This window comes from Lepisma saccharinum, chromosome 20, assembly GCF_977018435.1.
Source record: "Lepisma saccharinum chromosome 20, izLepSacc3.1, whole genome shotgun sequence".
NCBI classification, from domain to species: Eukaryota; Metazoa; Arthropoda; class Insecta; order Zygentoma; family Lepismatidae; genus Lepisma; species Lepisma saccharinum.
Genome location: NC_139248.1, coordinates 16254674 through 16282469, shown reverse-complemented (window position 1 = coordinate 16282469; position 27796 = coordinate 16254674). Strand labels below are relative to the sequence as shown.

Genomic DNA, 27796 nt, shown 5'->3' with positions numbered 1-27796 from the left:
TTTTAGTGAATCATAAAATATATGCGAGACACTCATGCAATAATTGGTTATTTTTTAATTAATGATATTAATTAATTATAATTACAAAAATTACTAACTCCACATATATAATGAACAAGGGAAGCAGTGATTCAATAATAAAATAGTTTCTTGAATTTTAGTGATAAAAAAAAAAAAGTGTGGGCCTGTGAGATGCCCCCGGTATGCAAGTTTCTTGTACGGCATGGGCTAGAGTTAAAACAAGGTGTAGTCCTGAAGAACACATCTGACCATGAAATGGACTTAAAACTAGCTTTTACATGTTTGTGTCTCAATTTAAATCTTGATGTCATAAAATATGAAACAAATTTTAATATCAAAATATTCTATGTTTCGGGACAATTACAAATCTTTACTGTTCACAACACACATGCAGAAGTATATTACATGAATGTGTGTATAAATCCTGCTTAACGGAGCTTCAAGATGGAAGCGACATGTAGCTCTTAGAAACCAACCCTTACAAGTAAATGCAACCTTTCGAATCAAAGCAACATAAGCTGCAAGTGTCACTTGGAAGCTGTAATGATAGAATCACTACAAGATCCATTTTATTATTAGTTTTTATGTATGTTCAATGTTATTTTTTTAGGGACAACTATACATCTTTTTTTATGCAGTTTCCAATGTAATTTGCTGTAGGGATGGCCTACGTGACGGTGAAAGCCAGCTTGCAGAAGGCGGGTAGTTTCAAAATCTTGTCCTTTCAATCCTGAAGGGGGTGGATAAAGCCAAGTTTACTGTGTTGTTTTTTTTCAAATCGCCTATATAAGGGAACCGATTGAGTAACGGGGTGACATTTTTATCAATAATTATTATTATTATCAATAATTCAAAAGCCTACCTGCCGGCCCCCGTGGTGGAGTGGTTAGCACATCACGCTACGATGCCAGGGGTCCTTGGTTTGAATCCTGGTCTGAGCATGGATGTTTGTGAGTGTCCATTCGTCAATTTCATCATATAAGCACTCATCTCCATCTTTGCAAATTAGCAATAAGTGGCACAAAAAGCGAAGTAAAATAAAGCATATCAATCAATGCAATAGCCTTCCGTAGAAATTACTAAAGTTAATTGTTTTTGTGCAAGTTTTATATGCATTTTAATTGGCATAATATATAAGATGAACTGGTACAAATTCCTGTGTTCTTACAAATTTCCCCTGATACCAGTTGTGCCGTTCCTTTTGGTCGGAGCCACTATATTACCATGTCATGGTAGTTGCCCAATGTCCATGTTCGGTGGGGGTGAATTTTATATACAGGGTGATTCTAAAGGTAGAGTACAAACTAAAACCACATATACCTCCCATGAAATAGAGACGAAAGTGCCCCTTCCACTTTGCAGAGAGATGTCTCCATGAGGAGCTAGACAACGCCGAAATGTGTGAAAATGAACTTCACAATGCTGTACAACCAGTACAGGTGAAGATAGAAAGACGGAACAAAAGAAGTCAAAAGAAACACCAAAGTCGCCCATTCAAAAAACACCAGGCGGCAGCTGCGCATGGGGATCCACAAAGGAAATAGGAGCGTCCCACAAGACAAGTGAAGGGAAAGGGTAGCGATCGACAACGATAGGGACAAAAGAATCAATGAAGCATGAAGGAGCAATTGCACAGCGGGAAACAAACACCATGACTGAAGCAGTGCGGGGTTGCAGAACCATGGGAGGACGACGTAGAACGAAGAAACACACCAAGAATGCAAGCAAAGTGGTCCGTGACACTCTACAGGCAACAGCCGCATACATGGTTCGGGGCAGAAATGGCAGCACTGGCGGTGCAGTGCATGGGAAGTCCCCAAACACAGTGGGGAGACACCGCAGCAAGAACAAAGCACGGTGCAACAAAAGAGAAAGAGGACCGGATGGGGAATGGTTCCTGCCAAGGAGACAACAAATGCGGGTCGAGGGATTCCCTGTAGAAGCACTGAGGGGATGTCACACAGGTCGTGTGCCAGCAGGACAAACACAGCAACTACGGGCACAGGAGGTTTATTGCCATGCAAAGGTGCACTTACAGATAGGAATAGTACGTAGTCATACCCCGGACTGACGTTACAAAAGTTGCTCAAAATGACGACCATCACATTCAATGCAGGCATTGCAGCGTCACAGGAAATTCTGGCGAACCCTGTCAAAAATCCCTGGCATGGTACACACCTCGGCCGATGCTGCAAGTATCCGCGCTACCAATGTTTCCTGGTCAGGCACCGGGGTCTCGTAGACGAGTGTTTTCATGTGGCCCCACAAGAAGAAATCCATTGGTGTGAGGTCAGGCGAACGGGCGGGCCATGGGACGGGGCCCGCTCTGCTGATCCAGCGCTGTGGGTAGGTATGGTGCAAAAAGGTTCACACTGTGCCATCGAAATGTGCAGGTGCTGCATCCAATTGAAACCACATGAGATGTCGCACGTTGAGGGGTACATCTTCTAGCAGCTCTGGAAGGACTGATGCTAGAAAGGTGCGATAGAGGCGGCCATTCAAACGTGGTGGCAGCAGGAATGGACCAATAATCTGTTCATCGATGATACCTGCCCAGATATTCACTGCAAACTGGGTCTGATGGTGCACCTCGACTGCTGCATGTGGATTTTCATAATCCCACACATGGCTGTTTCGGCAATTGAAGATTCCCTCACGGGTGAATGATGCCTCATCCGTGAAAAGCACATGGCGCAAAAAACGGGGATCGTCGGTACAAAAGTGCAACAGTCCTTGACAGAATTCCACACATCGTGGGCAATACCCAGACAGCAATGCGTGGACTCGCTGTGGATGATAGGGATACAGCAGATCATCATGAAGGACACGCCACACTGTTGACTGTGATACTCTTACTGCATGTGCAATGCTACGGGTGCTAGTGGATGGTGTCGTCCACGCGAGCAAGTACGTCCTCCTCGACCGACGCGGTGCGCACATGTCTTGGGTGACCGACATGATGGCCTGCACATAACACACCCGATTCACCAAGGGTACGGTGCACGTTCGGAAACAACCTGCTGTCAGGGTGTCGCCTGTTTGGATACAGTTCGCGATACAGGCGTGCAGCTGCTCGACCATTGCCATCTGCAAGGTCGTAGACAAAATGCATGTCCCTCAGTTCTACAAATGTGTAGCGTTCCATGGTATGGTGAGGACAGTGCCAATTATGGAATACTGTACTCCAGTGCACAGGTGGCACACACACACGCACACTGGTAACAACGGCTTCGAAACAAAGTACTCAACTGTCGTACGTCAAGCACACCACCACCGCACCGGCTCTTTCACCGACACGCTCCCTGACACTGCACTTCCAATCTGGCACTGTGTACGCAGAACAGACGCCTGCAGCCCACACATCCACACCGCGGTGTGGTACAATCAGCTGACGTTCCCGAGCCACCCGTGCCTGTGCTCTTCACTACCTGACCACTGCCGTCAGGTGGGGCCATGTACTCTGGGGGCTTGTCATCGTGGAACACATGTAGCATCCTTCATTCTTGCCCCATTCACCCACAACACGTACTTCGTCCGTTTTGCAAGAGCCGACGGGGATCACTACATACGATCGTGTGGTGTTTGTGTAAGCCAATGTGGGGTGACCCAGCAGTTGAACAGACATGCATACCCCCAGGTAGCTTCATTCCACGGCTGTCTCACGCAGTTTGTCTGACCAGCCTCGCTCAGCCCGGTCTCACGCCCACGCGGCAGTGTGAGGCTGCGGTGGTGTGAGGCCACGGTTGGTTTCGGAGTGGAAGGCTGCGGCCAAGGAGGGACTCTGAGTTGTTCGGCTGGGGTTGAGGTTAGAAGGAAGCCGCCGCGTCAGGTCTGGGGACGGTGGACCTGGTGATCGGGCTGGACACTTTCCGACCTCGCCCATTGGTGTTGTCCACTGTATGGAGTGGTGGGGTCCGTATGACACTCCAGCAGCCTTTCGCCAACTCCCACCCAGCAATGTGCCTCTGGCTTCATTTCTAAGAGGCTGATTGGGTTCCATCACGACGTTTGTAACAACGTCTGTACGGGGTATATGGTCTTATCTGCTAAGGGGAATCCCTCATCCTGCATTTGTTGTCTCCTTGGCAGGAACCATTCCCCATCCGGTCCTCTTTCTCTTTTGTTGCACCATGCTTTGTTCTTCCTGCGGTGTCTCCCCACTGTGTTTGGGGACTCCCCATGCACTGCACTGCCAGCACCGCCTTTCTGCCCCGAACCATGTACGCGTCTGTTGCCTGTAGAGTGTCACGGACCACTTTGCTTGCATTCTCTGTGTGTTTCTTCATCCTACGTCGTCCTCCCGTGGTTGTGTAACCCTGCACTACTTTTCTCGACTGCACTGCTTCAGCCATGGTGTTTGTTTCCCGCTGTGCAATTGCTCCTTCATGCTTCAAAGATTCTTTCATCCCTAGCGTTGTCGATCCCTACCCTTTCCCTTCACTTGTCTTGCGGGACACTCCTATTTCCTTTGTGGAACCCCATGCGCATGCGTTGCGCAGCTGCCGCCTGGTGTTTTTTGAATGGGCGACTTCGGTGTTTCTTTTGACTTCTTTTGTTCCGCCTTTCTATCTTCACTGGTACTGGCTGTACAGTGGTGTGAAGTTCATTTTCACACGTTTTCGGCGTTGTCTAGCTCCTCACGTAGGCATCTCTCGGCAAAGTGGAAGGGTCACTTTCGTCTCTATTTCATGGGAGGTATCTGCTGTAGTTTTTGTTATAATCACCCTGTATGTATGTATGTATGTGTGTGTGTGTGTGTATATATATATATAAAGTGAAAGAGGAGAGATGAAACACTCACCGGACAAAGAAAAAATTCAAATTTTCGTGATGGTATATCACATCTTCAGGAGTAGAGAGACGTTGTATAACTAAGTGACTAGAGGGAAGAGTAAGCATGACCTGCAGTGTTGCCAGTCCACACAAAACCTGGACTTTGCTGTTGCCATTCACACCAATCACCACAATATTCCTTTTAATGACTGCTTCCAGGTAGCGATCGTCCACTCCTTGCCCCAATCCACCAACACCTCAATATGTAGAAGATAGGAGAGGGCCTACATATCGACCATGAATGCAACCACACCTCCTGGCCTGAACAAGGCCACCCAGTAACGCCTCTCATCCCCTATCCTCACCCTCACCACCACCTTTTCCCAACCCCCCCCCCCCACCACTCACAGTTTTCGACAAGCCAGGCGAAAGAACCATTTTGTGGTACTGTCAACCCTTCTTTTTTCCCTTTGGGACCTGGCAACACTGCAGGTCATGCTTACTCTTCCCTCTAGTCACTTAGTTATACAACGTCTCTCTACTCCTGAAGATGTGATATACCATCACGAAAATTTGATTTTTTTCTTTGTCCGGTGAGTGTTTCCTCTATCCTCTTTCACTTTTTAGAATAGAATAGAATAGAATACTTTATTAGTCATTAGACAACATGATTGCAATAGACTTCGTCATAATAAGTATATAAATACTAATATAAAAAATTACAAAAGAAAAGAAAATTAAAAATACATATTAAAATATTACACATTCAACAATACAGTTTGCAAATTACACTACATGTTTTATTACAGCGAAAGCAATTGGAAAATAGTACTCTATTTTGATTACAATACAAGTCATGTACAAAAACCCATTTTACAGCTCTGTGATGCATTATGAGTAGACATTTACATTTTACAGGCCCTGACGGAAGTGTTCTTCAAATTCCGTGACACTATATATACAATATCGTACTAATATATTATTAATGTGTTTAGCAAACTGCTTGTTTTCTAAATTACGTATAGAAGCTGGTAGCAAATTGAATAATCTCATTCCATTATGTTTAAAATTTTGTTGAGTCTTACATAGTCTAGCATATGGCATTTCTATATTCAGATTGTGCCTTGTATTATAGTCATGTACATTAGAACGCAACCTAAAACTGGGGAGGTTTTCCTTTATGTACATTAAACTATGATAAATATTTATAGAGGACACTGTCATAATACGGTATTCCTTAAAGAATTCCCTACATGACTCCATATCCAGTACTCCTTTAATACAACGTATAGCCTTCTTTTGCCATTTAAAGACTTCCTTTGCACCTGTAGAGTTTCCCCATAGTAAATTTCCATACAGTAAGTGTGAATGGAAAAGAGCGTAGTACACAGAGATCATCATTTCTTCACTTACAGACCTTTTTAATTTCCGCAATAGATATAAGACACGGGCAAGTTTCTTACATAGTTCCTGGGTATGAATTGACCAGCTTAATTTTGTATCTAAATATATGCCAAGCAATTTTACATAATCCTGATTATTTAAGGTGCATGGTGGGTTATTTAAGTAGAAAAAGTGAGTTTCTGTTTTTGTCGTATTTAACACCAAGCTATTTGTTTTAAACCATAAAGAGGAAGCATTTAACATTTCTTTATTTTTGATACTAAGGTTAAGAATACTATGATCATTTGTAATAAAGGTAGTGTCATCAGCATAGATAGCTGTTTTATACGGTAGGCAATTAGGTAGGTCATTCATATAAACTAAAAACAAAAATGGACCTAATACTGATCCTTGGGGGACACCAGACAAAACGTCTAGCTCATCAGATTTCTTATTATTAAATTTTACTATCTGTCGTCGATTAGTGAGATAGGACTTAAGAAGGGATAGTTCAATACCCTTTATTCCATAATACTGTAGTTTTTTAAGCAAGATTTCATGCGCAACTGTATCAAAGGCCTTACTTAAATCTATCAAAGTTGTACATGTATATGAGCCAGACTCGAAACCATTAATTATCTCATTTACGACCGTCTCTACCGCATTAATAGTAGATAACCCCGATCTGAATCCAAAGTGGGCTCCATTAATAAGTGAATACTGTTCAAAATAAGGGGTCAATTGTTTTTTTACACAGTACTCTATAATTTTAGAAAACACTGGAACAAGGGATATAGGATGGTAATTACCAGGGTTATCTCTATCACCCTTTTTGTGGATAGGGACTGTTATAGATATTTTTAGGTTATCAGGAAAAATACCATCATTTAATGTCCCATTGATAAGATATGTAATTGGAAGTGCTATTATGTCAATTATATGCTTTATAATAAATGTTGATAGACCGAAAAAATCTTCACTATAGGAGTTTTTCATTTTTGACACAATAATTAAAATTTCATCTGTACTAATCTGTATCCACTTAAAATTTATATGATTAAATTGTGGGAAACTTTGCTTACCAAGATAGCCATTAAGATCATTGTTGACATTTTCTTCATAGTTCACAGGAATTTTGTTTAAATGTTCTTTATTGTTTATAAAGAAACTATTAAACTCATTGGGTGTGATACTTGGCAACTTTGTTTTGTCCGTTATCTTTGTTTCCTTTTTGATTATTGACCAGGCAGCTTTGCATTTATTACTTGCCTTAGCTATGTACTCTTCATTAGCTTTTAGCTTAGCTAATTTTATTTCCTTTCTAAATTTTTTTTTAATCTCATTATAGTTCAATTTAGAAGTTTGATCGCCATTTTTGGCATTATCATGTAGTCTGAGCATAATAGCTCTAAGGTTCGCTAATTTAGGAGTGAACCATGTTAGATGTGTTCTCATTTTCTTCTTACCAGTGCTGATAGTTCTGTATTTTATTGGACAGCACTCATTATAAATATCGACAATTGTATGTGTAAATTTGTTCCATGCTTCAGTCAAATTATTACAGGTACTTAACAATTCATAGAAATTTATTTCATTAAGGCTATCTCTGAGGTTTCTTATGTTAGTTTCACCAAGCAATCTAAAACTTGTAGTTTTTGAGGTGGGGGGTGTGTTATAAATTAAAATTGGTAAAATAAGCCACAGACTATCTTGTAAAAACGTTGAGAACTGAGAGCACGAGATACCTATGCCTACCTTGTGGCCCTCCTTCCTTTTATTCTCTCTCTCTCTCTCTCTCTCTCTATATATATATATATATATATATATATATTCCTTTGTAGGAAAACATAGGTTTTAATGTTTAAAGTTCATTTCATGGTGTTTGTAGTCCAAAAATGCATTTTTATAATGCCTCTAAATGCCTATTTTGAGAGTTAGTGCCTATTTTGCTTAATCATGCCTATTCTGCCATTTTTTAAAACTTCAATTTTTTTATGTCTCTTTGGCTTTCCCTACATTGAAGAAGGTAAGCTATTGTTTACATTGAACTGACTGAAATCTGGTATTCGCCAGATTTGAGAGTCTCAAGGGATATCAGATCTTTGGAAATACCAAATGTCCTTGAATCAGGTTTAGCAAACTGGACAACCTGTTGGTGATTCATACTTGGACAAAAGAAGCCAACCCACCCCTTTCCTTTTTTCCAAATGAAAGCCTCTAGGAATCAACCAGTACTCATCTGCTTTGTTGTGCGTGTGAAGGGAGGTAGGCAGCCAGAAGTGTGTTAGTGTTAATCAAAAAATGGATTGCTGCAGAAGGTTGTTTTACTGCTGACAGAAAACTTTTTGTTATTTAGCGCCGCTTTTCTCCACGTTTGGCTAATCACATCAATGAGGATGAGTGACATGATGAAATGATGATGATACACTCACAAGGAACAACCATGCACAGGCCAGGACACCGGATTTGTAGCCTTGTTGTACTAACCAGTTTGCCACGGAGGTCGCCCCCACACGGGAAAGTAATTTGCTGTCAAGCTTTTATGAAGCAGACATGTTTAACTGTTAAATTACTTTACAAATAAACTTTTTTTTTTGGGCATGGGAAATACCAAATGTACCTAGGTACTACATATGTATAGTTTTATGTAATGGACTTGTTCAAAACTCTGAGCTGCACACACATAATTCCCCACTCCTCTGAAAATGTTTTAATACTTCTGTACCCCTCGTGTTATTCGGGAACAAGGATAAATGGTGAACAATGCACACTGTGACGAGCCTTCATTTTACATTGCCTCAATTATGAATATAAAAATGCTAAGTTGCTGGCCCCTGTGGCAGATTGGTTAGCACATCGCGATACGACGCCAGAGGTCCCGGGTTCGGATCCCATCATGGACAAGGATGTTTGTAAATGTCCATTCATGAATTTCATCATATCAACACTCATCCGCATCTTCGCAAATTAGCCAAAAGTGGCACAAAAAGCGAAGTAAAATAAAGCAAATCAATCAATCAACAATGCTAAGTTATGTGATAAACTTCGTTTAGTGGCTTTGTGTTGAGTATGGAGAATTACACTAAGCAGCGAGTCTTGGTGTTAGTTGTGAGGATGTCATCCGCTCGCATGCCCACTCATTTCGAGCACTGACACTAAATCAAAGAGCTCATCTACTCTTGCAAAAAATGCAATTAAAATACATTGAAACCAGGTTGTGTTATCCTAGCTTTCCTGCAAATGAGGATTTGATTCAAACTACCAAGTCATATCATAAATTCTGTTACAAAGTTTAGACAGGGATGGCAACACTGGTTGGCAAGGTAACCCTGAAATGTTGGATCAAACAACAACCAGTATCATTGTGTGTTTGGCTGTGGTAGCGGAAAGGTGAATTTCACTGCAAGTCGAATGGAGTGGGGTGTATACGAGAACCATGTGACAGTAATCGCCCTGCACAAAGTTGGCAAATCACCATCGGACATTTTCAACACCCTGAAAAAGCTGAATATCAGCAGGATTTTCGTGCATCGGACCATCAACAGATACTGTGACACAGGAACAATTGAGGACCGCCCCAGGAAAGGTAGACCTCGCAGCATGTGGAGCCAGAAGCTCGTGAAAGCAGTGGCGGCGCGGAGTCAACGAAATCCTGTCAGGAAACTAGCAGTTATGGCTCGAGAGCTGAACATTTCAAAAATGTTGATGTCGCATGTGCTCGGAAGTGGCCCAGGACTCCCCGCTTATCGGCAAAGTACTGGTCACTTCCTCACTCCACAGCTTAAGGTCCAGAGGGAGCACAAAACAAAAAGACTCCTTCAGTGTTACGCAAATGGTGGCCACAGGAGGATCCTTTACAAGGACGAAAAAGTTTTCACGATTGAAGAGTCTTACAATCGTCAAAACGACCGTGTTTATGCCTCGACATCCCAGGAAGCTCGAGAAAACACGCCATGTATCCTCAGAGGCCATCATCCCACCTCAGTGAAGGTTTGGTGTGGGGTTTCGTACGATGGCACAACTGACCTCCACTTCTGTGAATATGGTATGAAAACATTTGCAAAAGTGTACCAAGCAACAGTGTTGGAGCGACTTGTGAAATCGTTAACCCGCACCATGTTCAACAATGAGCCACGGAGCTTCTAGCAGGACTCAGCACCGGCCCACAAGGCAAAAACCACACAGGAGTGGCTTCAGAGGAATGTGCCTGATTTCATTGCTCCGGCTGATTGGCCTTCCAGTAGCTCCGACCTCAGCCCATTGGACTACAGGCTGTGGTCCGTTTTCTAGGGCATGGTCTGTAGGAAGAGGCATCCAAACCTTGCGAGTCTCAAGCGTTCTCTTGTGAAGGCAGTTGCGGACTTTCCCCTCGAGACCGTGCATGCTGCGATCGATGACTGGCTTCAGAGACTTCGGGCCTGTGTGAAGGCTAGAGGTGGTCATTTTGAACAGTGATTGCTGCTCTGTGTTGGCAAGACCTGGACTTTTGTAACATCCAAATATTAATACATTAGCTTGCTCACTGTGCCTATAGTTCATTATTAACTTTGTAACAGAATTTATGATATGACTAGGTATTGTCAATTGTTTGTGAAATTTGTGAATGGTATATGCTAATACAGTATGCAAAATGCCTATTTTAATGTCTTTTTATTTTGGGTGCCTTTTCTTATTTTATAGCACCTTTTTAAGTGCCTAGTTGCATCATTTTTCGTGCCTATTTGCCTGCCTATTTGAGAGGTTTTTAGTGCCTATAAATCTGCACCCTAGTCATGAGACTCTCCTTTATGTTGCAGCTACAACGAGGCCGGTGAGACAGCATTGCCACATTTCAGGATTCCGACCTTAATAAAGCTGGCCATGTTTAGGTTCGATGTGCTATGTATAACGAGTACTAACCTGTGTCATAAGAGTAGTTGAAGGTGGTGGCCTACTTCTTTCACACATTCCCGGCATCTTATGATGAAATTTTGATTTGACATATTTCTTCTGTTTGCAAGTTGTCTTCTTGCCATTGTTAACCTGGCAGAATGCAATCTGGGCAAAAAATACCCAGAAGAAAATTGCTTCTTAAGTCTTCTAATGGGAAACATGTTTAAGTACACTGATTTAATACAAAATTAAATAAATGTGTAACATCATTAACTACCTGTTTTCACTTGAAGTTTGTAATTTCTGTCTGCTTTTGTTTGTTTATTTTACATGATTAATTAACAATATCTTCAATTTCGTTTATTGCATGGAATAAGTCATCACTAACGTTTGTGTGCTATGCTTCGACATTGAGAACAACATATCCCGATTAATCACAACTGACAACGAGGTTCAGATAAGATGATTTTCACAAATCATTGGCTAATAGGGGTTCAAGGATGAACACGTGTGCTTGAAAGGGGTGGGCCATCCCATGTTATTGAAGAGAGGATGGAAGCTAAATGCCAGAAAACAAACTTTCTCTTCCCTATGACTGTCTCTGGATAGCTGACTTTCAATTATCCAAATAAAAGGTACGGAAATTCAAATTATACATGAATTTTTAACATTGGTTTCAATAGGAATTTCAAGGGTAATAATAATAAACTTCTGTTTGAATTCTAAAAAAAATCCACTGTATTAACGAACTCTGAAAATGTTGATTTTCCACCCTAACATTATTATGGGATAGAGTTTACAAATGGGTATTACTCCTCAACCAGCGCATTTTGAATATATATTTCACTTCCATATGTAATAATGAAAAACATAAGACCTTGTTCACAAGGTGCAACAATTAGTAGTCAAATATTCAAATTTACACAACAATTAGTTTCCTAACATTTAGCATAGTTTTTTTGGTTGTTTCCAAAATTGGGGAATGTGCATTACATGTTCCCAAAGAGTGGTCTCGTGCGTTTTATTAATTCTTTTCCATAACGTGGCAACACTACTTTCTTCTTATACATTATTACTTTTTCCCCATGTACCAGCACATTTTCAAAGCAACTTTGCATGGTTGTAGGAATGTACTACCACTATACCACAGAGAACACCAATCTTTGCTTCGAATTTCCGTTTTTTTTTCTTCTTCCTACAACTTTCATTATTGGGAGGTACTGCATAAAATTCACCTTCACTAAAAGCCCAGTCATAAAAAAAAATCTTTACGGCAATCAGTTCTTGAGTAAAAAAAAAAAAGGTAAAGGTAAAGTGTTCCCCTGTGCATAGCACCACGCCATGAAGGCGTATAGGGGGTGTGGGGTAACGCCCCACACTTTCTTGATCCGGTCGTGAGTGGGGGTGATGTGATCAGCATCACGCCCCTGACCGCCTTTACCCCCCAGGGTTTCCCCCAGGTACCCATGTTATTCGACGCTGGGTGGGCGCCGGGGCCGCTTCCACCGTTAGAAAAGTTCCCGGATTTGAACCGGCCGGGGATCGAACCCGGGACCTTTAGCATGGTAGTCAGACGCGTTACCGACTGAGCCATACAATTCTATTTCTTTTTGCACTTACAATTCCTTTTGTACTTCATGTTAAGCCTGAAAAGTACATGTCTTGAAAGTTCCCATCCACTAAAGATTAATTTTTATTGTTTGATATTTTCACTAATAAAGTAGGTATAGTTTGGGATTAATCCACTATCTTTGGTGAAGTGTGAAAATTTACAAATTGCAATCAGAAGCATGGCAATGAATGCAACGAAGAGCAAGGATTCAAAATTTTCATTTCTTTTTATCTTGAAATTCAGTGCCCAGAAGGAGCATTTTTTTTACTTTTTTACACTTCTCCCTGAATGCACATGGAACAATAGAATGTTAAAAAGAATCATGTACTCACATTGGGCTCAGCTGACTACTTCAAGTTGTCTGTCTTCATCTGCGCACCCAGTCATCAAAGTATGCCAATAATACCTACCTACAACTTAGTTAATGAGAATTTGACTGCAGATTCCAACTGGAAATAAGAAATGCATTTCAATTTAAGGACTGATTCAATTTCCCATATTGAATACACATAGACAAATGAATAATGGGGTGTTTCATTTATAGGACAGTACTGTAAGACATTTTAAAATAGAACTCCTGTAGATTGGTATGAAATATACTTATGTACAGTGGCGAAGAGTGACATTTTTACGTAGTCATCGCAAGATTTGCCAAAAGTCAGGGTCGATCTTTCCACGGAGAGGCGGGGAGGGGCACAATATTTCTTTACAATAAGCACCAAGGTACCTGCCAATTCAATGTAAAAGCTCATACCACAGACCTTACGACTACAAAAGAGCCATAATTCTATCCTATATGACGAGAATTATTAAATATGATGGAAACTGAAATGCAAACATCTCAATTGTTGCGCTTAAAGGTAAGAACCTTTATGGTTTGCTGCCAATTGTCATTTTGGTAATGAAAAGCAGATTCATATTGTTAAATGTGTGCTTTTCCTCTTAACAAGTGGAAATAGTAGACATTCGAGTGGTGTGGCCAGGATTTTCGAAGTGGGGGGGGGGTTACGTGTACTTTTTAGTAGTCATTCCTGAAGTCCTCATTTTGCCATATTTTCCTGCCTTTTCTTTCTTATATATTGAGCCTAAGCAGTATTATGATCCTCACCACCCCTCCTTGAGCATGCCACTGAACACTCGGAAGAATCTTGATGACTCCAGACAAACCCTGCAGTGGCTGTAAACATGGGAATGGGGGCTGAAAAAAGGAAAAGTACAGGTCGTTGGAACTGTCTGCCTGTTCGGATGTTCTCGGCACTGGCAGAGACCAGAGAGATTCGCACCATTCTGCGATGAGCTGGGTCGACGAACACCATTGCCTTCAATAGGAAACTTTGCAGGAGGGTTCGGCACGAGGGGTAGTGTACTGGGGCCTCATTTCGATGTGTATTTCGAGCTGTTTCATGCTGTCGCTTGGCACAAATATGCGAGTATTCTGACTTATTATTTTTACTGCTTCTCTAAAATATATAAAATGCAATAATTTTATTATTTTGCTTGGTCATTGCCGCAACTCCTCTGCTTATGTACTAAACTTATAGTTTTTGTCTGTATGATGAGTAAACGCTATCGGAAGTGGAACACATTTCCGGTATAAAGAGAACTAGAACTGTCCAATCTTTTGTTGAATCGGTTGCCAGGACAATGGTGGATGAAAAGACAGAATGTTCATCATGATGTGTAAGAAATTATTTTTTAAGTAACTATTTTACAGAGAAAGGTTCCCTGAATTGTGATGGTTTATGTAACTATCAGTGCATTAAATAACTGTGAGTGTTCTTTAATGATATACCAATAAACTTTAGTAAAGGTGAGTGGGCTCGTAGCTGCAACATAAAGGAGAGTCTCATGACTAGGGTGCAGATTTATAGGCACTAAAAACCTCTCAAATAGGCAGGCAAATAGGCATGAAAAATGATGCAACTAGGCACTTAAAAAGGTGCTATAAAATAAGAAAAGGCACTCTTAAAAAGGCACCAAAAATAAAAAGACATTAAAATAGGCATTTTGCATACTGTATTAGCATATACCATTCACAAATTTCACAAACAATTGACAATACCTAGTCATATCATAAATTCTGTTACAAAGTTAATAATGAACTATAGGCACATTGAGCAAGCTGATGTATTAATATTTGGATGTTACAAAGGTACAGGTCTTGCCAACACAGAGCAGCAATCACTGTTCAAAATGGCCACATCTGGCCTTCACACAGGCCCGAAGTCTCTGAAGCCAGCATGCACGGTCTCGAGGGGAAAGTCCGCCACTGCCTTCACAAGAGAACGCTTGAGATTCGCAAGGTTTGGATGCCTACAGAACATGCCCTCCAAAACGGACCAATGGGCTGAGATCGGGGCTGCTGGAAGGCCAATCAGCCAGAGCAAGACCAGAATTTTTTTGGTCTTGTCTCCAGATAAAGCAGCTCTGGAGTTCACCCAGCCTCAAAACAATGGGTGCCTTTGGAGTAGAGGCAGCTGAAGCATGGTGCTGAACATATCACCTTCAAAATGACCCGAGGTCAAGAATGTGTAGGGCCCTATCCCCACATTCCCTAAATGTGCCTTCATGACATGGTGATATATGGACGGGGAACTTTACCTTTTACCTGAGCCTGCTGGGAGGCACACTACTGCTACCTGGTGATGTCCTTGATGCAGGGTGTCATCAAGGTTTTGCAATTAGAGAATCATTAACAGGGACAATGTCTACGGTGGAGGAAACTACATGAACTGTACTGCGCTGATGAACAGCCCACCCGAGGTGCGGTTGAGGTGGTTCAAACGCCTGGGATTCAAGTGCGAGCAAGAAAACTTTTCTTGTTTTTAAGTGGCAAAGTAAAATTTAGTTTTTCTGAATTACATTGCGCTTTCTAGTCAGTGAAATTGCCATTCATCATATTAATTAACACCATAGATTTCACAACACAGATTCCCGAGGATGATTTTGAACTGCCTGATGATATTTGGGATTTATAATTTAAAAAATGTGATAAAGATGTTTTATCTAGAATAATAATAAAACAGACTGCTTGTTTCACAGTTAAGTTGCTATATTACAACAATGTAAAAAGTAAAGGTAAAGTGTTCCCCTGTGCATAGCACCATGCCATGAAGGCGTATAGGGGGTGTGGGGGTAACGCCCCACACTTTCTTGATCCGGTCGTGAGTGGGGTGATGTGATCAGCATCATGCCCATGACCGCCTTTACCCCCCAGGGTTTCCCCCAGGTACCCATGTTATTCGACGCTGGGTGGGCACCGGGGCTGCTTCCATTGTTAGAAAAGTTCCCGGATTTGAACCGGCCAGGGATCGAACCCGGGACCTTTAGCATGGTAGTCACACGCGTTACCGACTGAGCCACCGCGGCCACTTTTACAACAATGTAACATTGACAAAATCCAAAGCATAACTGAATTCTTTTTTGTAAAATTTTTTAACCATTGTTATAACTGTATCTTTAATCAAACTAAAAATAAATGTCTGATGAAGGGAGAGTGTGTTCTCCTGGAACGTCACAATAAAAAACTGTATTTTTAGGCTTGTAACAACCATAGACTACAAGAGAAATAAGTCAAATCTTGTTACACATTAGCATTGTAAAAATTAAAATTAATGTGCTAAAATACATGTTTAAGGTAAAACTGCTTGGAATAGCCTCTCAGTACCAATTGAAGGGAAAAGAATAATAACAATAATAGACCGATATGAAATTTTGATCAATACCGATAAAGTACAGACAAGAAAATTAGCAATTTTCTACCGATCCAATAATAATTCCAAATAGTCCTTGAAGATCATAAATAGTATATTGACCTCCTTAATAAATGTATGTTAACAGATGACTGCAATTCTAAAGAAGCTGCTTATTTAAGAAGTTTACTTAAAAAAAAGGTAGGGAATGGAGATTATATGTTTATATCAATTAAAAAATATACCAAAATGAGAGATATTGCACTAAATTATAATATGTAGATATCAGATCGGTAATTTTATAGCAGATATCAATCAAGTACCATCCCTACAACAAAGTTAACAAGCAAAACACATGGAGTATAGTAAACCTTGATTTAATACACTCTATGTGCATTGTGCACGTTGATTTTTTTCCCCATACAAATTCCTGCAACCCTAATGATTACTAGAGAAATAACTTGAAATACAAATTATAAATATTTAAATGTTAACTAATTATCAGAATACGTGTCACGTTAAGAAATTCTCACAGGTTATCAGGGGTGCTATGATGCCAAAGGTCCAGTTTTAATCCCTGCCTGAGCATGGGTGTTCTTTGTGAATGCCCTATCACCACTCATCTTTATTGCCATGATTAACCAATAGTGGCAGAAAAGTGATGCTAAATAACACAAATCAAATGAAATCAAGAAATTTTCACAGAATTTACATAAAATTATAATGTTCATGCTACTCAATACCTCTAACAGCTGTAATACTGGAGTGCAGCTCCATCTTCAGTAGGCACAGATCTTCAAAGAAGATATCTTCATTCCTCTCTCATTGTGGTCCATATTTATGAGAATAACACTGTAGATTGCTGAAAAAGAGATAATATAATGTAGATATGATTCAGAATAGTAAATTAATTAAATCAGCTTGACACTGAGGTCCACAAAGAAATAAATGTCAGTGGATGAAATCACAGAAAAACAGATAAAATTGCTAAATATATACACAGATGAGCCATTACATTATGACCACGTACCTAATGAGCATTGATTGATTGTAATGATATGGGAAAATGGAATGCCCCACAAATGGAAATCTCGAATAATGTGTCTAATTTATAAGAAAGATGATAATATGTGGAAATTACAGAGGCATCACACTTCAAGTATGGTCCAGGCCCGTACCCAGGATTTTTGTGGGGGGGGGACCCATAGGCAATTTTTAAATAAATTTTCTCTCATATTATACACTGTGTGTGTGTGTGGGGGGGGGGGGTGCGGCTGTATATGAGAGGGTGGGTAGAGAAATTTGCTCATTTTGTTACGAAATGTTGAAGAACAGCATTTTCTAACCTATATGTATGCAACCACGTGACAAATATTTGCAGTTGAAACTGACATTTCTTTCTGTCAGAGAGTGAAAGAAAAATTGTATGGTATGGGTAGACTAACAGTTGGGCTGAAAAGTTCGTAGGCTAACATAGTAAAAAATATTTTTTTTGACAAAATTCGATTTTATTATTCAATATAGTTGCCTTCGAGGGCGATACAACGATTATAGCGGTCATATAATTTTTCCATGCCATTTTTATAGTACAATTTCTCTTTAGCCTCAAAATAGGCCTCAGTTTCGGCGATTACCTCTTCATCAGTCCTAAATTTCTTTCCAGCGAGCATTCTTTTAAGGTCTGCAAACAGGAAAAAGTCACTGGGGGCCAGATCTGGAGAATATGGTGGATGGGGAAGCAATTCGTAGTCTAATTCATATAATTTTGCCATCATTTTCATTGATTTGTGACACGGTGCATTGTCTTGATGAAACAGCACTTTTTTCTTCTTCAAATGGGGCCGTTTTTTCGTGATTTCATCCTTTAAACGCTCCAACAAATGTAATAATCGCTGTTGATGGTCTGGCCCTTTTTGAGGTAATCGATGAATATAATACCATGCGCATCCCAGAATACTGATGCCATAACCTTGCCAGCCGACTGTTGCATCTTTCCACGCTTTGGATTCGGTTCATCACGTGCAGTCCACTCGGCTGACTGTCGGTTGGACTCTGGAGTGTAGTTATGGAGCCATGTTTCATCCATTGTAATATATCGAGGGAAAAATTCGTGTTTATTACGGTTGAATATCGCTAAACATTGCTCCGAATCATCAAAACGTTGTTGCTTTTGATCGATTGTGAGCACGCGCGGCACCCATTTTTCACACAGCTTTCGCATGTTCAAATATTCATGCACAATATGTCCAACACGTTCCTTTGATATTTTTAAAGTCTCAGCTATCTCGATCAACTTCACTTTACGATCATTTAAAATTATTTTGTGGACTTTTTTTGATGTTTTCGTCGGTAACAGCCTCTTTGGGGCGTCCACTGCGTGCATCGTCTTCGATGCTCATTTCGCCTCGTTTAAATTTAGCAAACCACTTCTCAACGGTTGATTTTCCTGGTGCAGAGTCCGAATAATGTTTATCAAGCCAAGCCTTGGCTTCAACAGTATTTTTTTTCGCCAAAAAGAAATGCTTTATTAACACACGAAATTCTTTTTTATCCATTTTTTCACAATAACAAAAGCTGCTTCACTCACAATGCTATATCTCACGAACTAATTATCCGGCAGCTGTGAAATTTATACACGTATCTTTTGAAGGTTAGTACTAAGTAAAAATCACGCCATCTATGAGTCAGCCTACGAACTTTTCAGCCTAACTGTTACATGTGTGCATAATGCAAACAATTCAAATAGCCTATGAAAAGCAACATATGTGTGTGGGGTTCATAGATGAGGGTTCACACCCACTTTGCAAAGTCCCTGACTTTTCCAAGTATTTTACATAACTGTGTAATAACTTAACATGTTAAAAATAAGAGTTACACTTAAACTTTGTAAGTTTATCAAATGAATCACGTTTGTTGAACATTTTTGAAAATAAATGAAATAACGTTTTTATAAGCAATATTACCCGAAAATGAAGATTGTTGGGAAGATAAAACGAAACTGTGTTTTCGGTTACAAATTCTGCCAAGCAAAAATCATTTGTTTCCAATGACCTCAGTCCTAGCCTTGTCTTCCTGACTCCTTCAGTTGTCCAGAACTTTGGAGTCAGTGTGCAAACCCTGTAAATAAATTATCTGAAGGGAACGGCTAAGTGACTTCACCCTGGCAGTGTGTCTGATAGCTGTAACGGTCGGATTGACCATTACTGGTTTTGGTATATTGTAATAATTAATTGCTGGCCAGCTACAAGGTGTAGGGTTAAGTAATATGCTTCCATGAGTGTACTTTTATGTTATTATTGCATGTAAGTGTATATTATTGAATTGTGCTTTGCTGGATGTTAGATTCCCCTGTTTTTACCTCCCCGGTTGGGGGAGCTAGCTGTCTTACAAAAGACCGTTGGCAGTGGAATTTTCCAACGCTACGGGGTCCACGTCCACGGACGTTTACCCCGGCTATAAAAAGAGCCAGTGGGCTTTAGCAAAAAAACAGTGTTTCCCCATTGATCGACGAAAGAGGAACGTCTCCTCAAGTTTAGTCCACTTCTGGTGGCTAGACTGGATATAACAATGTAGCATCTGGTTATGCCAGCCCCTGTTGCTGTCCCAAGTCCCCTTTTAGAAAAAGCTTTGATTATATGGATATTTCCGGATTTGATAAATTGATGCCCAAACGAAGGAGTGAAGGCGTAAGGAAACGCAAATTGTAACGGAATATCATTTAAGCTGAGGATAGGCCCACCGAGATAGTTTTGCTAACTCGGTGGTAAGGGAAGTGCCGATGGTTATGCCATAGGTGCGCAAATATATTATTAGAGATTTGGTAATTTGATCTATGCAAGACACTCATGGAAACGCTCTGTAAAATATGTATATATATAACTACGTAAAATAAACCAATATATCCTACGAGAATGCTTTAATTTCAAGAACTACGGTACTGTCCATTTAACCAGTTGTATATTCACTTGCTGTATATGTGTAAACGAACCAGGGACATACAAATATAAATTGTTATGTGAAACCCCCCCCTTTTGTAATTCCGGCGCAAATATAATCTGCTCGCTTGGCACCCAGGGTGAGGTGAAAGGAGAGATTGAGGGATGAAAGTAGGAAGTAATCCAGAGGGCCGGAAAGAAACGAGGGATAGTGGGGCGACGACTCTCACATATGGGGGCTCTATTGTCCAGGATATATCTTGTTGTATAAATTGTCGTCAGGTCTATAGGTTTGAAAAATAGACGGACTGACGGACGGATAGATTTTTTAATTTTTACAACGAAGATCGTACAGAAGTGAATGTTATTACGTAGTGGAAAAAGTAAAGTAGAAAAAATGGCAGTACAAATTGATAGAGATTTGCTTGGACAGCTATTGGATAATCAGGATATAAGCGATAAATCTCAGGAGGAAATTATTAGGGAATTAAATAATCTTGCTTTATCGCGCACTGAACAGCGGAGTGCTAAGGAAGAGGAGAAAAAAGTTCAGAAAATTCTCGATAAGTCAAATTTACCGATTCCAGTCTTCACAGGGAGCGATGACAAGATTTCGCCGCATGATTATTTGCAGGAGTTGCGGAATTATAAAGATGTCATGAGCATTTCGGAGAAGTCATTGTTTGACAAGATTCTTCCGTTTTCGCTAAGGAGGGCTGCAGGGGATTGGTTTAGATTTTCACGCCCGTTTGAAGATTTCAAGAGCTTTGAAAATGCTTTTTTGGAAGAATATTATTCTGTAGATTATAAGAATGAGATCGACCGTTTGATTCTGAATCGCTTCCAAATGAGCGAAGAATCTCTGGTTTTGTTTATTCGTCGAATGAGGAAACTGTTTTCTATGAGGCAAAAAGAGACAGACGAATGTGAAGTAATAGAACATATTCTATCTCATGCACACCCTAGTTTCCGAAGGCATTTGTATGGAATGCAATTTCAGACTTTGAAGGAATTGGAATCTGAAGCAGCCATTGTTCAGAGAAGGTTGTATTCAGAAAGGCTTTATTTTTCACCGCTCGCCGGTGAGACGGAATTATCATTTTCTGAAGTTTGCAACACTGAAGAGGACACCTCACGAAGAACAGGAGGAAAACATTTGGCTTTGTCCGCGAGGACAAGCGAGGGGGGAATCGAGAGTGACCAGCTACCCTTATGCTCTCTGAATCCAGGTTTAGGAAAAAGGATCAAGGGCTGTGAAACAACCGCGTTTCTAAGAAGGGGTATTGGCGGTGACACGACCGTAGGACAAAAGAGACCCTCTTTTGATGCAACTTTTGGGCAAGCGGGGGCCAATAAAAATTCTGCAAAGATAATTTGTTGGGGCTGCCGTTGTGAGGGCCATAAACTTCAGGAATGTCAACAGACCAATAAAAGGAACCAACCCGCTGGAAAGGGAGGTCAGCAGCGTCCCCAAATAAACATTTTGTCACCCGCCGGGAGAAAACGCAGAAACAAAGGCCGTTTTTTGAATGGAGAAGGCTGTTTTCAGCAAGACCTCGAACCTCTCATTCAATGTAAGATTAACAAGAAACGCTTTGTATTATTTGCAGATACGGGAGCTTCAGCTTCTACGCTAAGTTTGGAGACAGCCAAGTTGTTAGAGAGGGATGGAAATAAATTCATGAAGACGAGAAAATGGAACATTTCGTTAGCTGTGGGCAGCGTTATATCAGTTGGCGAGATGTATGCTACTGTTTGTATTAATAACATGAAATTTAAGCATAAATTTATCATCCTTGAGAATTGTTTCCGTGACATAATCGTTGGAAGGGATTTTTTGAAGCAGAGTGGGATAATTTTGCACATTGAGCAGAACGGTTGGTCGTTCAAGGATAGCGACGTGATTTACACGTTCTCGAAGCGTGCATGTAAACGAGAATTCGCTGTTACAGTTATGCAGAGAAATAACGTGGTACAGGAAAGGAATAACTCGTCAGATCACTCGCGCCTGGATGGATGCAACACACATGCACAAGAGAATAGCGGGAAGTCTACGAATGAGGATACGGGCCAATTAGTGGATTCCCAAGGACTCGAAGTTCAGAAGACTGCAAACACTGGTGCATTATGCTCTCTGAAAATCTCGAAAGAGGTAAAGAGAAAACGGAGGAAGGGAATAAAAAGGGAATGCAATTTTCCTCGAAAAAATTCCATTTCTACGGACAAGAAGAACCATGCATTATCATTTTTGCCTTTTGCTTTAGAGGACAATGAAAATGATGAATTACTGGTTTCTGAGAGGCTACAAGAAACTTCATCGATTGTTTCAGAGCAAATGAGAGACAGTTTGTTATCTCAAATAATGAAACAACTGAAGGGAAAGCATTTCTCTGGGAGTAGGAAGTATAAGGAGAAAGTTGCTAAGTTGGCTAATCAGTCGTTTTTGGATGAGGAGGGAGTTTTGTGCAGGAGGATAGACTGCAAGCAAGATTCTAAGGGAACAGCCAAGATATGGGTCCCGTTGAGTTTGAAATCTCAAATATTGACGTCACATCACGATTCTGAATTTGCAGGACACAATGGAAAGCAGAAAACTTTGTCGAAAATCAAGGAGAAATATTCGTGGCTTGGAATGACACGAGATATCGCTCGCTACGTCAGAAGTTGCGTTCCCTGTACTGTTTCCAGCAAAAGGAAGACAGAAGAAGTGAGACTGAAATACAAGAAAACGAGCCCAGCCTTACATAAGGTGTTCCCGGATGAAGAGAACGAGATCAAACGTAAGCCATGTAAATTTCGCATTGGAGGCAAGGTATGGCTGAAAGAGCACACTATATCTGGCACATTGCGTGGCGTTAATGGTGAACTTGAAACGGAACACTCAGGTCCATGTTTAATGTCTGGAAGGATTAGAGAAGATACTTTCAGGGCAAAGAATGGGAAGGATTGTCCGATTGTGTAAGCTGAACCAGGCAGGTTGTCCAGCCATAAACCACCAGCTTTTGCTGTGAGGTGGAGGGACAGAAAACAGCCAAGGGGAGCCACGCGACAACTCCTAATGAGGGTTTGGAAGACTACCGTCGGGCCGCCTAGCCAGCAATCCCAGCTGTCATAATAGCCGACCGCGGATCTTCTTTTATTTGTTATTTTTTTTATTTAGTTTTCATTTGTATATAACTTACCCCTATTTTTTTCATTTTCACAACACTGTTTATTTATTTGCGTGTCTCCAAGTTGTAAACAGAAAGACACATTGTGTATTTAGGTTCGAGAGTCGAACCAGGACTCGGTTGAGAGTCGAACCAGGACTCGGTCGAGAGTCGAACCAGGACTCTGTTGAGAGTCGAACCAGGACTCGGTTGAGAGTCGAACCAGGACTCGGTTGAGAGTCGAACCAGGACTCGGTCGAGAGTCGAACCAGGACTCGGTCAGGAGGCGAACCAAGGACTCGGTTGGGAGTCAAACAAAGGACTCGGTGAAGAGTCGAAGCCAAGGACTCGGTCAGGAGTCGAAGCCAAGGACTCGGTGGAGAGTCGAACCAGGAACCAGAGAAAACCAACTTCAAAGAAGGTGCTGTCAGGAAGACTTCATCCTAGAGAGGATACTTCAGTGGCAGACTTCACAAGGAAGAGGAAGCTTGGTGAATCTGTGAACATTGTGGACAATGTGATAAAGTGAATGAACTAGTGACTATTTCATTTTTCAGATACTCTGAGAACAGTTGAATACTTTAGTGGGTATTGTGTAATTGTGTTGGATGATTTTGTAAATATGGTAATCTTGTTTTGAGTGTATTGTTTTTTTCTTGTTCCTCTTGAAGGGGGGAACTATGTAACGGTCGGATTGACCATTACTGGTTTTGGTATATTGTAATAATTAATTGCTGGCCAGCTACAAGGTGTAGGGTTAAGTAATATGCTTCCATGAGTGTACTTTTATGTTATTATTGCATGTAAGTGTATATTATTGAATTGTGCTTTGCTGGATGTTAGATTCCCCTGTTTTTACCTCCCCGGTTGGGGGAGCTAGCTGTCTTACAAAAGACCGTTGGCAGTGGAATTTTCCAACGCTACGGGGTCCACGTCCACGGACGTTTACCCCGGCTATAAAAAGAGCCAGTGGGCTTTAGCAAAAAAACAGTGTTTCCCCATTGATCGACGAAAGAGGAACGTCTCCTCAAGTTTAGTCCACTTCTGGTGGCTAGACTGGATATAACAATGTAGCATCTGGTTATGCCAGCCCCTGTTGCTGTCCCAAGTCCCCTTTTAGAAAAAGCTTTGATTATATGGATATTTCCGGATTTGATAAATTGATGCCCAAACGAAGGAGTGAAGGCGTAAGGAAACGCAAATTGTAACGGAATATCATTTAAGCTGAGGATAGGCCCACCGAGATAGTTTTGCTAACTCGGTGGTAAGGGAAGTGCCGATGGTTATGCCATAGGTGCGCAAATATATTATTAGAGATTTGGTAATTTGATCTATGCAAGACACTCATGGAAACGCTCTGTAAAATATGTATATATATAACTACGTAAAATAAACCAATATATCCTACGAGAATGCTTTAATTTCAAGAACTACGGTACTGTCCATTTAACCAGTTGTATATTCACTTGCTGTATATGTGTAAACGAACCAGGGACATACAAATATAAATTGTTATGTGAAACCCCCCCCCTTTTGTAATTCCGGCGCAAATATAATCTGCTCGCTTGGCACCCAGGGTGAGGTGAAAGGAGAGATTGAGGGATGAAAGTAGGAAGTAATCCAGAGGGCCGGAAAGAAACGAGGGATAGTGGGGCGACGACTCTCACATAGCATAATATATTTCTATGGTGTATTTTCGCTTTTAGAATCTTATTCGACAGTAAAAATAAATGCCAGTGGCATCCAAGAAGCTATTAAATGGGGTTGCATACATGTGGGATAGAAAATGCCATTATAAATGGCTTGGAGCTCGAATTTTTTGGCCTTGATGTCTTTTGCACACTGTGAAAGTTGTCTGTTGTACGGTCACACCACTGTGTATTTATGTTCAAGACAATTACAAGTAGAAAAGAAGAATAGTTGCAGTAAAACAAATTCCGATTGACAGAATTTCGTAAATAATAATGTACTTAATTTGTTGAGTGTTTTGAACAAATAAAAATATATGTTAAAAGTACTTCAGGCAATTTTTTGCACCAAAAATCTAGCAACGGTTCTGCTGTGAAGTGGATTCTCCTATTTACATAATATTAATTAACCCTAAGCCATTGAGTGACAGGATGGACATCAGTTACAGAAAAACCCTGATGTTGGAGAAAGAAAACAAAGTTTTTTTATCCTTCTGCTCAGTGGTAGCAAAAAGGGATCACAGACCTTGCGGTGATGGTGGAGAGCTAAATGCCCCTTATATGGTTCGTTTTGTATTGCAGTCACTGAGGAACCTTTCTTCCATAATGTAAAGAGTATAGAAAATTCACCTCTATTCTAATTATGTGAAACATTTGTGAGTTTGTAATAGAGGAAACCATTCAATAATGAAGGGGTTCCTATTTGTCGAGTGTCAAAACAACTGTTTATGAGTCATAAAAAGCTCAGACAATTTTAATAATGTACACAGTATTCTACAGAAAGTCCTACATAACCAGTAGGCTATTGTCTGTAGTGGTGGAAGAGTCTTTTTTTCCCTTATAGCAAGTAGTGTCCGAGCAGAGGCAAAAGGTCGGGACATGGATTAATAGGAATGGACTGTCCAGACTAAATTGGACCATCTGATAGCCTTGCATCAATGGTTATAGCATTAAAATAGCTGAATATTGCAGACTGCAGACTTCTAGAGCCTGCCTCTGCCCAGAAACAACCTATTTATTTGTGCAAGGACAAAATCGAAATTCATGCAAAATTTGAAAAAAACAACGTAATTTTTGTAGGTTTTATACATTCAAATTATAAATTTTTCATGGCTCGAGGGGGGGGGGACATGGCTCCCTTGGGTACGGGCCAGGTGTGGTCTATAAGATCCTGTCTGTAAGGACTGATCAGTGAGAGAATAAAATGTTACACAGAAGATATACTGGTCAGATTTTTATTATTAGACAGATGATGGAGAAGTATTATGAACATTACGTGGATTTGCATTTTTTATTTGTTGACTTGAGGAGTATAATATTCCCTTCAAAATAATGAGACTAATAAGAATGACTATGAGTGGGACTAAGGAAAGAATGAAAGTTAGTAGTAAACTGAGTGAAGAATTTGAATTCAACACAGGGGATGGCCTTTCGGCAGTATTATTTAATCTAGCATTGCACAAAGTAATAAATGTAGTTCAGGAGAAGGGAACAATATTTGGGAAACCCAGTCAAATCTGCGCATATGCAGATGATATTACAATCATTTCTAGAACAATAAGTACACTTAAACAAATTTATGAGCACATGGAAAGAGAAGGAATAAAAATGGGACTTACTGCAAATGAAAAAATACAAAGTACATGAGAATGTCTAACTCTGAGATCAGAAGAGCACCTCAAGATCTGACAATTTGAGAGAATAAGTTTGAGGGGGCCCTTATTTTAAATATCTGGGGACAATGGCATGTAACGAGAATGATATGAGTAAAGTAATAAAGGAAAGAATACATGCAGGTAATTGTGCATATCTTGCAAATAAGCAGCTCTTCAGAAATAGACTGATCACAAGAAATACAAAGCTTAAAATTTATAAGACACTGGTACGACCAGTTGTCACTTATGGATCAGAGAACTGGAGATGAAGATGCCCTCAGAATATTTGAGAGATGGATATTATGAAAGATATATGGACCTGTGAGGGAAGATGATGACTGGAGAATAAGATATAATGAAGATCTAGATGATATAGTGAGATTTGTCAAAGCTCAGAGAATAAAGTGTTTGGGGCATGTGGGGAGAATGATGGAAGACCGGATGCCAAGAAGAATGTTGAGAGAAATGTTGAGGAGGAGGCCAAGGCCCACCAAGGGCTGTAGAACCAGATAAAGAGAGAGAGAGAAAATTGTTTAAAATTATTTATATATATTTGTTATTTCTATATTTTCGTTAAACTAGATGTAGTAATGGTTATAACCAGTGTATTTGACCATGATGTATAATACCAGTTTAACTGTAACTGCATAAAGTATGCGGGTAGATATGATAACCATGTGTAAAAGTTAATCAAGTCAGTTCAAAACTTGTAGTAATTGTAAATTATAAATAGGTATGTAGTAAAAATTTCACTTGCAGGAAATTTTTCTCTCAAAAAAGGGGAGTTAAGAAGTAAATTTTAGTTGTATCATTTGAATATTTTTGTAATCAAGTGTACCGAGTTGTTCATAAAGAAAAAGGTCTTGAGGTATGAGTGTCTGTCGCTGTGATGTAGTAGACAGGTGACTGACCTTAGAGATCCTCAACGCCTTGGCTGGAGCGAGATAACAAAGAGGAAGTGCTGGAAGTTGGAACAGCTGATTGGTAGATGCCAGACTTTGGTAGTGGCTCAAGGT

The 27796-nt window shown here is 40.4% G+C and overlaps 3 protein-coding genes across 6 annotated transcripts in view; 2 read left to right on the top strand and 1 right to left on the bottom strand.

Annotated features, from left to right (window-relative positions):
- Nucleotides 1-27796, top strand: part of LOC146003744 (uncharacterized) — a 137390-nt gene that overhangs the window by 79024 nt on the left and 30570 nt on the right. The gene's annotated exons all lie outside the window — the stretch shown is intronic.
- LOC146003356 (uncharacterized) overlaps nucleotides 1-27796 on the bottom strand; it is a 39008-nt gene that overhangs the window by 2349 nt on the left and 8863 nt on the right. The window contains exons 5-6 of the mRNA XM_083141635.1: nucleotides 17097-17215; nucleotides 12994-13110 (exon numbers count right to left, since the gene is read on the bottom strand). The gene's annotated coding sequence lies outside the window, so the exon portion shown is untranslated. The remainder of the gene's footprint in view (nucleotides 1-12993; nucleotides 13111-17096; nucleotides 17216-27796) is intronic.
- On the top strand, nucleotides 9589-10323 carry LOC146003357 (uncharacterized). Its single transcript, XM_083141636.1, has one exon. It carries the CDS (start codon nucleotides 9589-9591, stop codon nucleotides 10321-10323), a length of 735 nt encoding a protein of 244 aa, XP_082997762.1.